The 18,288-nt window shown below is 31.5% G+C and overlaps 1 protein-coding gene across 1 annotated transcript; it reads left to right on the plus strand.

Annotated features, from left to right (window-relative positions):
- Positions 1 to 14,928: 14,928 nt before the first annotated feature.
- On the plus strand, positions 14,929 to 17,747 carry LOC132738135 (uncharacterized). The gene is made up of 2 exons (XM_060725587.1): positions 14,929 to 15,486; positions 17,270 to 17,747. The coding sequence occupies exons 1-2, from the start codon at positions 14,951 to 14,953 to the stop codon at positions 17,745 to 17,747; spliced, it is 1,014 nt and encodes a 337-aa protein (XP_060581570.1). The 5' UTR covers positions 14,929 to 14,950.
- The last annotated feature ends 541 nt before the right edge of the window (positions 17,748 to 18,288 follow it).

The following is an 18,288-nucleotide window of genomic DNA, read 5'->3' on the forward strand; positions in this document are numbered from 1 at the left end:
CGGCTACGAACGCCCCTGAAATTGCTGTATATCTAACATGATTAAAACAATGATTCGCCAGATAGTTACAGTATTGGTGTAGTTAATGTTTACAGGAGTATCATTATATATTTGACATGTACAAGCTATACAACAAAATTAAATAAATAAGTAGAAGAGCATTCTATGTGTGTACACTCTTAAGATTACTTCTATCGTCTTTTTATTCTTTTATTCTTATTTTACTATGTCTCCCTGTGGTCCATCTATGTTTTCCAAGGAATATTGATAATGTAGACAACACTACTCTACTGTTTTTGGTTATATTTGAGCTATATGACAAATGTCATTATAAAGATGATACAATTGGCATGGGTACTCTCAAGAGAGGGTCACTTTTATAATTGATTTGATAGTCTTATCAATTATGATTTGAGTGTCATATTTTCTATGACCGGTTGTTCATTTGAAAAACATTCATACAATTTGTCAATAATTCAAATTTGTGACTTTATGATTATCTTAATTGATAGACGCATTTACATAGGAATTATAGAATGCTAACGAACAACTGGTATTTCAAGAATAAAAATAATCAACACACTATACTTAAAGCGGATATGAATATACGTTTTAAGAAAAATAATCAAAATAAATGTTCGATCGATTTCATTAAAGTATTTAATTTATTTCGTTTTTATTTCTCATCAAGTTCTGGCGGGTCAATAAAAATTGTGTAATCATTCACAATCATTGTGTTAAATATGAATACAATGCAGAACAAAATTAACAGAACCCAGCCCCGGACAAAAAGCAGTCCCTGTGGAACACCGGAAAGTCACCAAGCAGGACAACGAAAAATTGCGTTTGTGAACTCTAAACGCTTTGTGCCAATCAAATTGAACAGATATTTAATATATAAAATGAAAACGAACTGCGCATGTATATCAGAGTACCATCAATTACAACATACCAACATATGATTATTATTTTATTCAAACAATATTTTCTGCTGCAGAAATATAGCTTTCATTATATAGTGATAATTGAATCATTTTATTCTTATAACGTCTATAAATGATCTATTGCATGCTGAATATTAAATCATCTTAGTGTCTAAAACTGTAGAAAATATCATAGTTGTAATTAGTTGCTGTATTGCTGTATTGTGGTGCTAGGGGGCGTGAGGGATGTTTGCACTTATTCAGTATCCCTCATGTACAGACTCAATCAAACCGAGTCTGCAATTCTCTTGTAATTTTGTTGTGATTAATGCTTCCGAGGGATCACTTTGTTTCCAGATGTTTATACTTCACAACAGCAGGTGTCAAGTGCTCTGTGTGGCAGCTGTAAAAAATTGCCCCGTACTTCACTTCAGTGTTGTTATATTTTTCTGGTCCTTCGGGATCATTGATGCCAGCACTATTAAGTGTTGAGAATTGAGTACCGCTCAAGCCGGTGCTAGGGGGCGTGAGGGATGTTTGCACTTATTCAGTATCCCTCATGTACAGACTCAATCAAACCGAGTCTGCAATTCTCTTATAATTTTGTTGTGATTTATGCTTCCGAGGGATCACTTTGTTTCCAGATGTTTAGATAAATCACCTATGGATTACATTAAAATGAATGCTTACTTTTTATTATGACCTTACGAAAAGTTGTCAAACAAAGAACCAGCACATTATTTTGAATCCTTTATCAAATATGATACAATCTGCGTGATGTTAATACAAACCGATACATTGACGTTAATACAGTTTTGCGAAAGGTCTGCCTAGACGTATAATTCAAAACCTAAAAACGTTTATGAGAGTTTTACGAATAATTTCGTTTCAAGAGAAAACGCTGATTTCATGCTCGTAAATTTTCCTGCAGGACTCATATACATGTCAAAGTAACTATTTATTCAGAATTTTGTAAATGTTACCGGGTGTAGTCAATATCAACATTAATCTTAAAGATGTATTGCAAATTTTAAACGCTTTGACAAAAATGTTTTCTCCACATCGCCAGGTTAGAATTTTAACAATTTTGATATTCTAGTGGTAGACATCCAATATAAATGAAGTTAAGAAAAAAAACAAAAAATTAAAATGATAAGGTCATTGGCCGGTTTCCTGAGTGCACAATGTTCTAAATTCTCAGGTTGATGACCTCAGTTAAAGTTATTTCCAGACTTATCTTTTAAAATTGATCTTTTTTAAATGTTTTATTTTATGCGCACGGAACATCGGATCAACAAACATTTAATAGTGATAAACATTAGGGTGGATTGTTGGTGAAGACTGAACAGGTTCTATATTAAAACTTTTGTTTTTTGTCTGCCTAAACATTACAAATATTATATCATCATATCATTAAACAAATTGAAATTTGTGTTTATCTATAATATATATTTTTATTCTCTATTCATAGATATTTGAATTTGTCCTACATTTCCTTTTGCTCGGCGATATCTGACTCTACTAACACCAACACAACCAAGTTAATTTATTCCTACTAACCATATTAAATTTTCACTTCCATCCATATATATTGTAATGTTAGCCCTAAATCAATGAATGTGTTACATAGTTATCAAAATATCAGACGCCGTTTCGACAAACTGTTATTGCCTCGGAACATAACTGAACTTGCATAATATTAACACACAGCAGAATAAAATAAGTCTTTCTCCGGAATGGATTTTCATACACTTTACCACCAGACATATTACAATTACCATTTTGCTTCCCTTTAATAGTCTCCAGTTCTTGAAAGCTTTCGGTGTTGTGTAGTGTTACTTCAAATATCTTTTATCTAGTATCTTGAAGTTATAGACAGTCATGTACTCTTACTAACGTGTCAGTTAACGTACATATTTTGGCACTTATTTGAATGTAAGTCAACATGCTAATGGAATTATAAAAGAAATTGATTTTTGATGTCGACATCTGCAGCAACGATTTATCATTTCAATTGAATGCATGTTCAACTTTATCAATTACTTAGCGTTTTAAAGTTTCTTGATAAGAAACAATTTTAATCAAGTCTCCTTGTGTATCGAACAATGATATAGGAACACATCTGCGGATGTTTCAAAATTTTAAATTTTACCAGTTCATGTTAAATGTTGAATTCTGTTTAAGCCGGTACTATGGGATAAGGACGGTATCTTTCAATCACCACTTCCGTCTATGGACAGACTCAGTCAAATCGGGCATGCAACATTTTTAATTTTGCCAAAATAGATTTTCTTTAGGGATTCTGTTGTTCTCTTTATGTTTTGTAGAATCAGAATTAAAACTTTCGTTATTGATAGAGTGAAGTTTTCTTTGTCAGTGGGCATGGGCTATTTTGTAAGGAAATGACAGCTGTTTTTAAGTATGGATATTTCAGTCCTTGTAGTTCTAATGTAATGTATTACTGAGGACAATGAAATATTTAATGTAGAGCAAAACAACGTAAGAGAAGTAAGCTATTGTATTAACTCAACTTGTTTGGTGTCCTTGATGTGGCATCACAAAACATTTCTTTAAGATAAATGTGGGTAGACATAAAATCCTTTGGATGACTCAAGTGCTGCTTAATTGATCTGGACCAGACAAGTGCAATCGGATTAATGCCTTAAAAGTGTATCTTGCACATGATTAATTGTGCACTGTCCGTTGGGTATATGTTCCATGACGAGTATATGAGTGTTTTCACAAACGCAACAATGTCAATCTGGTCGTTTTTTATTCGTTATAATTGTAACAATGAAACAACTTTCTTTATTATATGATTATCTAAAAGTATCTGCACTCTCATTGGTCTAAACAGTAGTCGACAGAATAAATTATAAATCATAATCAATATAAACTGTTTAAACCGAAATGCCTGCTATGAACGTTTTAAATGCAATATTTTGTGGGATATTGCTACCTATTCTCTTTGTTATTTGGTAGTTGAACACGCAATACATAAATGGGTGAAATATGAAATAATATTTTAATTATGCACTTTAAGGCCTATACATGTTCCATTGTTGTGATTGTACATATTATACGTTTAAGTGAAACTGTTTTAAATTAAGTGAACAAAATTTAATATTTTGCACATTTTGGTTATATAATTCTTCGCATAAATACGAAAGTATGTGAAATTATTAGAGTGTCATAAATATTCTATATATCTATTATCGAACAAAGCAGATGGCAGGTTGACATTCTAGGACACATGAAAGAAGAGAGCAGAAAAATGTATTTTTACAAAACATTATTAAAGGAATTGTAAGATTCATTCTTTATTTACAGCTATACCGTAAGAACTGTTTCAAATGAAAGAATCATAAAACATTAGCACGTGAAAGGTATAGTGTACACAAGACGCCTGTTCGACATTAATGCTATTTTCAGACTAGAAATGAAGTAACAACATATTTTGAGAGGCAAAGGATAATTTAAGAAATCTTTCACGTCAATATGTTCTCATAAAATCTACTCCCAGACATTTAATGATATAAAGATTTTTTTCACGCTACGCTATGTTTGCTTATACCAAAAAAATAAAATCGCGTTTTTTACATCTTAGTTTAAGATGAATTGTTTTCTCAAAGACCCATTGTCTGGAATCATGCAGATTTCAAATGTAAATCTAGAGGCCCTAAATTCAATTTACTTACATGCACAAAACTATTTTATTGGAGTTTATATTCTTATGTAGATTCAAGCTAATTCTTTTTTTTATTTTGCTTAGGTTGTTGTAATAGTACAAAGACATAAATGCATCGCACTTTTAGAACACTTCTCAAGTCTCAAGTGATTCGTGATTTTTTTCGATCTGTCAAGCAGTGCACCATAAATATTGATGTTATTGGCAGTGGATTAACAGTTTATGTATGGATAGAATTTTGTATATTTGTTGAAACACATGACTTTAATTATGGGTGCTATATGTCAATCATTTTCAACAGAAAAATATAGCACAGATATATGTTGTTTTCAGCGATGTTCAAACTGTATTCATTCTTGCAGAAAGCATATTTTAATATAAAAAATAGCCCTGTTTGACTTTATTGAATCATTATCCCAGAAAATTCTACTTTCATTTTTGATATTTTAACCGTTTTTTATAACGTATTTGGAGAGACTTATGCCACTGACATGCAAAAGATGTCCTTTAAATAATTTAGACTGAGTCTAAAAATTTTCAACTACAGTAAAGTGTAAGACTATTTTAGAGAAATGTTGTCTTATATAAAATAAGTAGAGGAAATGATGATTTAATATCTTATTCAAGCGATCTTACATATTATTTCCAAAAATGTATACAAACTTAAAAGTGATGTATAGTTAGAACGTTTGAAAAAAATATTTACAACATATTTATTAGCAAGTATTTTAACTCATAAATCAACATATAATATACATGTAAAAGCAACGTGTGAAAGAAATGATGAATGAAGAGGAGAGCATATTATGTGTTCATACTCATAACAAATAATTGTAGCGTCATGTTATTATTAATTCAACTATATGTCATAATTATTTCCCCGTAGACCATTCAGATTAATTCCCATGTAATATTAATAATGTGGAAACCACTATTATACAGTTTTAGTCATATTACAGATATATGACAAAGGTCATTTCCAGGAAAAGTCTGCATAAATACAATGTAAAAATAATGCAATTGTCATGGGCGCTATCACGAAAGGTTCACGCTTCACAATTGATTTGATTGTCTGGGCAAATATGACTTTAACTGAATAAATCCAATTGCAAATTTTCTCTGACCGGTTGTTCATTTGAAGGACATTTATACAATTTATCAAGATTTCAAATTCGTGACTACTTTTATTTTGATTGACAAAAGCATGGGATATATGATGTCAAAACCCGCTTTATTTACACTGATGAAGGAATTGTAAAAGTTTAAAAACAACTAGTATTGCGGGAACCAAAACAATTAGTTTGATAAAAAAAATACGTTTTGGGATAGTGTGTGATAGTTTGGTCTATTTATAGTACAGTATTCAATTTTATGATGGTCGCACTATTTGCACATTTAAAAAAAAAGTTCAAGTGGATAAATAATCGTTGTAATAATAACGTTCACATTATACAGTCCTGTACAAACGAAAACTCATCGAAAAAATAAAATATGTGATACCCTTCTTAAATGTAAAGCTACTTATGGCGGCTGATTCCACCCATGTGTGACCAGTGAAGATCGTGATCTGAGCCTCTCGCTATTCAGTCAATACTTGTAATGAATTTTTCTCTTAACACTGATGAATGTTTTTGGCTGTCCAGAATAAAATGTTTAGCGTGGTAAAGGTTATTCATCAAATTAAAAATGCAAAGTATAACTAAAACATAACGTATATATCATATTATAATATTTTCATTTATAAAGTGTTTATTGACTACATTGCCTTAATGCGTTTATGACACTTTTATCTTAAATAAGTTATTATTTATTAACGTTTATAAATGCTGTTGCAAATGATTCATTTGTGTACTGCATATGTTATCATGTTAGTTTCTGACAGCTTATTTCTAAAATAGGAGAAAAAAAAATTATATAGTAATAATCATCTTCAATCCGTAGATAACATAATAGACGATATTACATCTCTAATACAAGTTAGCCACACAAGGGTTTGAATCTTATAGTTTTATGTACCTTTCAAATATCGACCCTTTCGTGCGATACCAATTAATAATTTGAATTTTAACCAAAGACCACGAAGACGTTTACACTGTTACTTTGATTTTAATTCATCTGTTGGATGAATTCTATGTGGGTTTGTTGGCATGAACCATAAAAAAATGTTGTTGGCTCTGGATTGGCAGAAATGTGTTTTATTGGATAATTAATTCAACAGATATGTTTAGAAGCATTTTCGAAATTACTGGTAGACAAAACAATTATTTTGTTTTTTGTTTTTTTTTAACTTTCCACGAAACCAGTAAAATACTTACGCTTGTGTGGCCTGAAGGAGGTTACGCCAATGAATCTATCTTAGCGAATTGTGCAAAAGTCAGTTTTGATTTAAAATTCAAAATGTGAAATAAACAGGTTGACATCGTTTATTTGATTTTTGCTAATAATTTTGTTTGAAGAGAAGTTTAGATTCCCCGCTCGTAAATTTTCCGGCAGGACTCATAAATATGTCAAAAACATTATGTACTAGAGTTCTGTAAATGTTGCCGGATGTAGTCAATATTAATATTCATCCTAGAGATTTACAACTCAATTTTAAATATGTTACAGTAGCGGCAAGGCTGAATGGTTAATGCGTCGGGTTAGTTATCTGTGGATCGCTATCCGCGTGTCAGGGGCGAACTGTTGCTCAGTACTTGTTGATTCAAGGTACGAACGGGTTCGAAAGTGTGTCTTTATGCTTCCTATACAATCGATTTAAAACAAATTCTGTAAAATTAAGCCTAGGTCACAAATAAGAAAATGCCGCCGGGCGGCGTCTTTTACTCCAAAAAAATCGCAATATCGACAGGCGTCCGTCCGGCGGCAGTGACTATCGGACGGCAGCAGCTGAAAATTTTGCTCATCGGGCGAGCGCCTTCGAGTTTTAAGTAATACTTAAAAGCTAACGGCGGCCGGACGATAATTTTTGGGGTCACTGAGTATAAAATATCATCGAGCGGACATCGCTCGGTCGCCGGGCGGCAACCGGGCGATGTTTTTTTGATCGGGCGATTTTTGTTCTACTAAAACACTGTCTGATTTAAAAGGCGTCCGGGCGGACATCGGCAGGGCCCCGCCTGGTGCCTGAATAGAGACAAGTAGTCAAACGATTATCGCCCGGTACCCGGACGATTCATTTACAGGCACCGGGCGGTCATCGTTTTGTCATCCGGCGACCGGGCTGCTTGTGTTTGTTGTTATTTTAGCTTGAAGATGTTGTAGAATCTAGTTGTCTCAAAAATATAAATGTGAATTTCTTTTGAATTCTATAGTAAACATGAATTTTTTCTTCAATGTCCATGCGAATGTCTGATTGATTTTCGCCTTCTACGACCTCGATACTGGCCGTTGGTGACTCGATGTCAACAACACGGACCATCTCCTTGGCCTTCCCCTTGGCTTTGGCAGCTGACTTCTTTGCTGGCATAATTACAACTGGCTGATTTATAATTGATGTCATTAAATAAAAAGCCATTGTCGCCCGGCGCCCGCGCGGCAACCGTCCGATTCACTTTTAAATCGCACAGGCGACCGCCCGATCCGTTCAATTCTTTCGGCAAAAAATCGCACGACGACTGTTTCATTCATGACCACGCACAAAGTATCAGATTTAAAATCGCCCGGCGTCCATGACATCAAAAAATCTGCCGATTTTATAAAAATCGTTTAATCGGACGGCGCCCGTTTTATTTGTGACCTAGGCATTAGCCAAACGTTTTCACAATAATCTATACGTTCTACCACAAGCCGTTCTTACAGTTTTCATATTGGTAGACATCTGTCATCAAAGAAGTTAAGAAATATAAGAATTATAATATAAATAATAAGGCTTATTAGATTGCTTGGTACACTTCATTTAAATTGTATACTACCATTTGTTTTGACCTCTGGTGGAAATGAATGATCTCAGTTAATGTTATTTGTAATTGATTTATGAAATGCTTCATTTTGATGTGTATTGAACAACGGAACAGTAAGGAAACAATTATAGGTAGTGTATAATCGGAAAATTCTTAACAGGTACTAATTGGCATTGGCGTTTGTCAAACTCTAACAAACTCTAGACTAGACATTACTTTTTTTATTTTATCATGTCATTGACTTTTTAAACGTGTATTACACTAAATTAATAGAGATTTGAGCATTGCCTTTTTTTCTTTGCTCACCGATAAATACCTAAATGCATGTTCAACTTCCGTAAAATGTAGAACAAAACTGCCAAAGAGAAGTAAGCGGATGTGTTTACGTTATTGCACTCAACTTGTCAGAAATGTCTTTCAAATGGCATCACATTTTTTTAAGATAAATGTAAAGTCTTACACGCGGATATTAGTTTACATTTACAAAATAATTATTGTGAATAACTCGAGTGTTGCTTAATTGATCTAGACCGGACAAAATATTACTGCATGTATTTTGCAATTATTCATAATAATGATAATAATAATAATAATAACAAGAATGATAATAATAATAATAATAATAATAAAGATAATAATAATAGTAATAATAATAATAATAATGATGATACTAATGATGATGAGGATGATGATGATGATGATGATGTAGTTATATACTATTATTACTTACCATTTCAAAATAATTCTTTTTACTACGGTAACAAAGTCGGTATTGTTTTTATAAACCATTTTTTATTAAAATTGCATATATATTGATTGCTCGGACATTTTGCTTTATTTTTCTATGATAAGAATCGTTTTGTATAAAGGAGGAACACATTAAAGGCAAACTATAAATATTTAATGTGATTTAAGATGTTAAATGGCATGCTTCACAATAAATTAAGCAAATATTTGTGCATGGCAATAATCACTATGCTAAGGTTCAATCGAGTAACACCATATTCTAAACAATTAACAAATATGCTCAATAATCAAGATGAAGGACACTGTGGAACACTTTGAAAAGGTTTAACTTGCCAATATTACAAGAAACCATGAATCGCAACGGCTTTTAGTTGCAATTGTATATTTTGATTTCATTCATGGAACATTAAAATCCGAAGTTATATAATTATATAATTAACATTATTCTTCCACATAAAAAATGAATGCAAGATTATACTTATAAGCGATTAGCAAAATTGCCAATGAGTAGTGAACTGAAATATTTTTGTCTTACTAACTCAGTCTTTTTAACAATATCCATTCTCCAAGGAAAGGCATTTTAAAGCTTACAATTTTAAGAAGCTAGTAAGCGATTGCTGTTTTGTGCTTATAATACAGTAACGTGCCATTTAAAAGAAATTAGAAGCTTCTTGAATTTTTGTTGTAAAGTCTTCAATTTTGTTTATGATAAAACATCACAGAATAACAATCAATCGATACAATGATATTGCAGTTCATTTTGGAATAGAATGTTTTATGTTGAAAATAGATTTGTTTTCCTTCTTCTTCCCATTTTAGCTATAGGAATTATTAACTACCAAAAAAACATCTGATTCATACCGAATACCAAATTGAATATCATAATTTACTGACCTTTATGTAAATCACAATTTTATAGTATTGACGTTTTTGTTTGTTGTATATATATAGATAAATTGCTCAAGGTCAAACATTGCGTGTAGAGATATGCAAGTTCCAGGCACGTTCTGTTCTCTTAAAAAGAAATCTTAGGGACTTTCCTTAGAAATTAAATTCCGAAAGCAATTGAACAATTATTTCTATAACTTCTAAGGCTCGGTTGTAAGCAGATATTGAGATATTAGATTGTCAACTTGTCAAAGTGTGTGTGTTTTGTTGATAGACAAGTTCCAAAACCCGACAGCGGATAAGATATATTTTAAGATGTATTTTATCTTGAATATTCCTGTAGCATATTTTTATAAACAGTTAATTATAACAATAATTTTCTATTTTACTAAATTACAGAAACTAACTAACTGGTTGGCATATTTCTATCAATATTTAACATTCAATCAATCATTCAGTCAATAAAGTATTTAATTTATCTTCCGAATTAGAAAGTTTTGTAATTTATTAAGACAATTAAATGGTATTAATCTATAGCTTATGAACTATTTTTTTATAACATTTATACAGTAAAATTATATTGGTTCCATTATTATACGGTTGATTCCCGATCACACAAGAATAATGTACATAAACAGAATAAAATGTCCCGGAACGCTAATTAAAGTAGAGTATTATCCGATTAGCAATGACTTGGTTCATTCGCAACTCGCTTTAAGGCAATTTATTGTCATTTTTATTTCATACAAACATTTTTGAAGTATTCTTTTTTTTAAATCCAAACAATTACTTTTGCATCAGTAACTGATAATAAAGTGTTTAACTTTTGGCGGAAATATCCCACAAAAGCATACTTCATAAAACGATCTACTTTAAGCCGAAAGCTGTTAAGCCTTTCTAAACAACCGACATTTAAGTTGTCAATAAATGCCTTTTCAAAGAATAAAAATTATAGATAATATATACTACTCAGTATGTAAATCATCAAGATGTTATACATCAGTCATTTCAATTGTTAATTTTCATCTATTGTTTGTTGTTTTTTGTTTTATTTTTTGATATTTTTTTTATATATATAGAGGATATTTGTTTGTTTGTTTGTAAGATGAAATTTTATTTCATCGAGTGGGCTTTAAAAACAGTATTCTCACGAGTGGCGAAGCCACGAGTGAGAATACTGTTTTTAAAGTTCACGAGATGAAATAAAATTACATCTTACACAACAAACAGACAAATTTTCTTTTTATTTTATGCTTAAAAACAAGTTAAAACGAAATTTCCATAATTTTAACGTTAATATTAAAACTGTTTCCCCCATTGAGAGCCCCATTTATTCGGAATTTCTCATTAAAAAAAAGAAGTCTTGAGCTGAAAAATAAGTCCGCCAATCAACATTAAATGACGGCGATATTTATTAATTTTATTAAAAAATATGAATGATCGCTTGTTTTGATAATAAAAACAAAGGAGAAAAAGTCCAACCATCCATCCATATTTCTGTTACTTAGTGCGAATTTATATTAGACCTGGCTTTGTAAATTGTAAGCGGCAGCCATTTTTTAAAGTTGTGTATTTCAAGGGAGGAAAATAATTGTGTAAGATTCAGAGGGAAATAATTTGGATTTGTTAGTCATACACATTTTTAAAAGAAAGAAAACTTATTTGAGGATTGTAACAGACAAAAAATAAGTGTTGACAGATATGAAAACATTCAGAAAAGGAGCTAGGAAAATGGAAAACTTGGAAACCTGCTCTAGAACGCTGGGTTGATTTAACTTATTCTTCGAGTTATGGCTGTCAATGCTTTCAATTTTTCATAAAGCATACGGCAGTTATTGCTCGTAGGATACTTTAATATGCCCAAATGTCATCAAGAGCAGTTTTGCATGGGGAAGGAATGTATTTTTGACTGTCAAAATGAAACAAAAAAACGAAATTTGGTGATTGGAATTTCATGAATTTGAATGAATAGAAGTAAGTTTTCTTCTTTTTATTACTTTTGACATTTAAGTTATTTATCAATTTCAATTTTGCTTTTTCTTTAAACAGCCTGACATTGTCAGAATTGTCAGCAAAAATAAAATTGAGGTACCACATGGGGAAAATCTTAAAAAAGTAGTTTCGTCATTGAAAAGAGTGAAATTATATTTTGATAATTTTCACTGTGAAATTACCAAATATAATTTTCACGGATAAATCAGTAATCCACTGAAAAGCATAAAATAAATATATTTAATATAAATCTACTCAATGTATGTAAACTCAATTTGATGTGATTAATGAAGCGAGGTACATCAAACAGAAAAACTGTTCTGCATGTATTCAATGACTTCAACGTCTGATGAAAAATATACCGAAATAGATAATTCAACAAAATAATGTAGGTTCAAGTATCAATTAAAATAGCAGTTCCCTGAACATAATTACGTATGAGAAAATATCAACGCACTTAAGAACAACATTGTTTTCAAATACTAGTAGTGAGGTTAGTTTTTGTGAATAAATGTCTTTGAAGTCTTATCAAGTTTGGCGTATGCGAAAATTTAAGAGTAAGTCACTCTAAAGCGCTGTTAGTCAAAGGGAGACAAGGGATGGTATATTTAATTGATTACCCCCCCCCCCTTATCATCTGGAATTCACTGCATATCGTGAAGATGATTTTTAAGTTAAAGAAAATTCTTACTTCTAGTTTCTAAAACTTTCCTTCTTTGCCTTTGTAAAAATAACTTTAATTTCCAAAAACTGGTTAAATACCTAAAGACATACATGTACGTATTTTATTCAAATCGATTTCAAAGAACATTTTGAAATTATTCGTTACTTTGGTCAACAATTTTAGATGAGTGTTGGTTATTTCTTACAGTATGCCAATATGAAACCAAATTTGATGTTATAATATTGTTAGTTGATTTTATTTTGAAACAGTTATATATAAGAAAATCCTCAACAAAAAATAACATTAAAGAAAAAGTCTCCATACTATGGCTCATTTGGTCCTAATTTATTTTCAAATACCTGTAACAGCAGTGCCACCTGCTTTTGGCAGTCAAAACAATTTCCGTTAATGATTTGATTTCGTACGAACCTTTAGCTTTTAGTTCTTCTACTACGACAAACTAAAATTGTCAATGTAAGTGTTTAATGTAAAATTCCATATATAATTAATTGCTCGATATTTGTTCTAATAATATCATTCTTCATATCATATAAACATATAAATTAATTGTTCAGGTGACAGTTTTATGGAAGTTATCCATCTATATTATATAACATTATAATATGGATGAATGGTTCACCAAACCTTTTATTCGATATCAAAAATCCATTGTACATTGTACATTGTATATTCAGCCGATGATAAATATGATACGTTTATGAAACAAATATTCTGTTAATGAATTGTTTTTCACATCAGAGACTGTTACACGTAGTTATAAAAAACATTATATCATTTGAGATTTCTGAAATAATTATGTCTGTTTGATTGTCTGCACCATTGCATCAATGACCTTTAGAACATTTACATCACAGATTGCCTCCACAAAAATGGTCTATGAACCAAAATATTTTAGGTACAACAACAGTTATTAAATATTCAAATGCTTACAATCTTATAAATGTAATTATATCACAACAGATAGTTTTAACAACCCACTGAAATAAAAATAAAATTGTATAAACAACAGAAATATCATTATAGTAGCACATCTTAGATTGATTAAAATGCATTATGAAGAATTATTATTATAGATTAAGAAAATATATTTGTGACGTCAGTAAATGCTTCTTTTGTCAAAGAATATAACTGTGTCGGAAGAATTTATATTGAATTGTTGAATGTCACTTAATTTGTTAACGTTATACTAACAAAATAACGATGCACATCGCTTCTTTTACTTGCTGTCAGTAAAATTTCAAGTTGTGACGAAAAGAAAGCAACATTTACCGGTATCAAATAATATGTAACAGGACTTCAATTGGATTGCAACTGGTGATTTAATGGCTAATTCTGTCATTGGTGTTATGGTTAAACAAACTTTAAAAACAATGCACACAAAGTATGTAAAAAATTAACAATTGCTGTTTTATCGCTACCATACGAGTATAGAGCTTGTTATTGTAAAATATTTTCATACTTATTGTGCCTTAAGGGACATTTGCTTACACTATATATTAGGTCTAAATGAAATGTAAACACAACAGCTTGCTTTAACGACCTATAGAAACAAAAGTTAACTGAAATATATCAACGACAGTGCAATACTGTCCACAACATCCTTTCTAAAGAGAAAATAGGAGCCGACTCAATCCGGTATTGTCTGAAATAATTCTGTTTCAATACGGCCGATGTATATTCATTTGGGAAAACTCTAATCTACGAGCAATCAGGAAATGTTATTGACACAAAATTAATATCATAGAACCAAACATTCAAATTAATTGTCAAGTTAAATGCATTTGCACTTGGAGTTATGAAGTTATAGCAAAATGACCTATGGGTTAATTCTTAACAATAAATTATTTATCATCCATCAATTAAGGTATATAGTGGACTGGCCATATGATTAATACATGGGAATTAGACATGACGCGGTCTGTGTGGATAAAAGCGATTCGCATTTCATCAACATCATATTTAATTCCACATTTGGCACGCATTTACAGCTGGTCAAATAATTTTGGAATTGCATTTTGGCATCAGATTGTATAGCACAAAGGAATAATTGTTATGAATAAATATGTTGTTACAGTTTATAGTATGTACATTTAAAAAAGAAACCATTTCGTCATCATTTGGATGAAACATGGACAACTTAACAAATTCGTCGGATGATTTTGCTAAGATGAGAGACGGATATGACTTGCCTGTGTATGGTTTGGCGACGGGAACATTTTACTATCTGCATGTTCCAGCATTGTTCTGTATTTTATGTAGTTTAACTTGTGTTTTCATTGCAATTATCATGTCATTTCGGCAAAAGGACTATAAAACATTCTTTTCTTGGACAAAGAGTGAACGATTTGTTGTGTACTTGGCGATTTGTGATGGTGGGTTCAACACATTTCATAGCATGGATCACATGCAGTATGCACTCACACAGGACCATGTTAGACCCATTGAACTTTGCGAATTTTATGGCTTCATGCTGGCAGAATTTGTTGCTGCTCAGATTTTGATGGTGAATGTTGTCGCTATAAATGCGTTTATGCTTATGGTTTTTCGAAAGAATTTGAATTTTGGTAAAAACGACTGGAGACTCTTGGTATGGACGTTTGGTCTTCCCTTTGTTGCTTCCACTGTAGTTGCTGTTACGGGACAACTTGGACCAAATGGATCATCGTAAGACTTTTCTGATTTTTATTATACTTTGCTATAAATCATTATCTAAATACATATACTGTTTTATCTGCTTTGATTATGGAACTTTATGAACATTTTTAAAAGTTATTACGCATCAGTAGATTTAGTTGATAGTTTGATAATAGAAAACCACGAGCATTGTTTTTAGTAAGTTCAGTTCATAAAAAAGTTTGTACACCATATAAATACTTATGAAAAGTCATTAAACATCTCTGTGTAAGCATTCTTAAGCTGATTACAGATCATTTAGTGTTTATTTCAAGAACTAGAAAAGTTAAAACTGTGAACTAAAACGTTGTACATTTATCGTGTACTTTACTTATGCATCCTACCTTATTCATTTGACACATTTAATAAATATGTTGAAAAAAAGGCAAGAGACGTATGTATTAATCATTCAGGTACTGATTCTATATCAAGCTCGTATGTCTGTCTTTGACTTCCAAAAGTAAGAATCAAAAGTTCCTTAAATGTCTTGATATATCATGATTGGTTTTTCAATCATTACATTCAACATGTCCCATGTTTTACGAATTTCTACTTTTGTACAGAAAGAAAACACTCGTACAAAAGAAGAACACGAAGAAAAACTCTTTTCGCACAGCAAGACAAAATAAACAAGCAATTATCATAGTAATGCAAGCAATTCATAAGTCCCCTACCGGTTAGAACCCCAGCAACATTCTGATTTCAATTTTACCAGTGAATGAAAGACCTGAATGAACTTAAATCTTTTGAGTTCTAAGTTTGTCTATTTCACAGTAATGTGTTAAGTTTCCCTGCCTAGTAAGAAAATTATGTTTATACAACCTTGTCATATTATTACGATGTGGGATTTTAAAGTAAATCCTATAAGGAATGAAGAAGTTGGAGTAAAAAATACCAATTTCTCGAAAATAATCTAAGTTCAAGGGGGACATAATTCTGGAAATAGTCTTGCTAGAGTATTTAACCTTCTCAAAAATGTTGAGTGATAATAAGAAACATATATATGAAGTTTGAAGTAGAAACATTAGGAAATAAAGAAGTTATTTAAAAAAAAAACATTTTTTTTCATAAAAATTCTAAGTTCAAGGGAGGTAATACTGATAATTTTTGTGCTAGAGTTGTAAACCTTGTCACATATGATGTGGTTGATGACCAGAAACTTATATTTAAAGTTTGAAGTAAACACCTTAAGAAATAAAGAACTTATAGTGAAAAAGCTGAAAAATTTAAATCAGAAATCTTGAAATCCAGGCTATTTGTTGCCATTATAAGCAACCAGAATTTTCAACATAGGAAGAAAAGAAAAAGTTGTGCATAATCTGCAGACTGCCATCGACCCATATTTTAAGTTTCATAAAAATATTTTCAGTACTTTTTGAGTTATCACTGGATCCAGTTTATGTGTTAAATTTGCAATATTTTCAGACTATTTGTTGCCATAGCAACCAGAATTTTCAACATAGGAAGAAAAGAAAAAGACGTGCATAATCTCCATACTGCCATCTATCCATATATCAAGTTTCATACAAATATTTTCAGTACTTTTTGCGTTATCGCGGGATCCAGTTTTGTGGACGGACGGACGGACTGACGGACTGACAGACAGACAGACAGACGGACAGATGGACAGACAGACAGACGGACAGACGGACGGAGGGTAAACCTAAAGTCCCCTCCGGTTAAACCGGTAGGGGACTAAAAACATTTTATGATTTTTGTCAATATTATAATTTCTTTAAATTAACTAAATGATGATATTTTTTCATATTTTCAGTTGTTTCTTCGACGGCGTAAAAGCTGATGTAGCAAACATAGCGTTTACCACGGTACCTCTACTTCTTGTACTTATAGTAAACATTGTTATGTATGCGATCACATTGTACCGAATAAAGGTTGAAACCAATTCACTTCAACTTGGTCTGAAGACGAAACATGCCAGTAGGAAATCTAAACGTGCTGCGAAAAACATGTCCATGTTTGTCGCTGCCTTTTTTATTCAATGGGGACCTCTAGGTATATTTGGAATATGGTACCTAATAGGTGACGAAAGACCATTAGTATTGTTTCATATCGTCACAGATTTTTCCAACATTGGCGGATGTCTAAATCTGTGTGTTTATCTAATTATTAGACATACAAATAGCGAAAATAGGAACAAGGCTGAAGGAACACAATTTGACTCAAATGAAATAAAAGGGATTGGTTCTACTGCCATTACAGCCTCTAACCAGAACATATTTACAACTTGTTAAAATAAACGTATGTTATGTTGACTTATTTTAAATCAATATTAGAAAATAAATGTATTAAATGAATATAATAGTCATCAGCAAGGTGCCATAAGTGACCAGAAAAACACTTTTATGTAAAAAATGTACGCTTTGGTTATATATCAATTAAACGCTTGTACTCAGTTGTTTTCTTTTGTTGTTTGATTGTTTGTTTTGTTTGGTTTTATAGCGTGCCACACAAAGCACGTCATATGATGTCGAAACAAGAAAGATGGTTTTGACAAACCCTTGGTGTTATAAGCATAAAGTAACATCAGGGTTCAAAACCACCTAACCTGCTGGACTCAAATCATTTGAACCCATTAAGTCGCATCTTACGATTACACAGGCATAAACGGTGGCTGCAATTCTGATGCCCCGATCCTTAAAAGCAACTCTTCAGGCACAAGTGTGTTCCTTTGTTAAAGATATTGTTGATGAATATTGCAAATAATTTAAAATATTTACTAGTATTTAGACTTTATCAGCGTTTTATGGACCTTAAATTCACATTTCAAATGTT

The sequence above is a fragment of the Ruditapes philippinarum genome, unplaced genomic scaffold (assembly GCF_026571515.1).
Source record: "Ruditapes philippinarum isolate M1 unplaced genomic scaffold, ASM2657151v2 ctg4109_1_1_1_1, whole genome shotgun sequence".
Lineage (NCBI taxonomy): Eukaryota > Metazoa > Mollusca > Bivalvia > Venerida > Veneridae > Ruditapes > Ruditapes philippinarum.

Coding starts and splice junctions, on each gene's coding strand:
- LOC132738135 (XM_060725587.1), top strand. CDS start 14,951: ATGGACAACTTAACAAATTCGTCGGATGATTTTGCTAAGATGAGAGAC. Junction 15,487..17,269: donor CTTGGACCAAATGGATCATC/GTAAGACTTTTC, acceptor TCATATTTTCAG/TTGTTTCTTCGACGGCGTAA.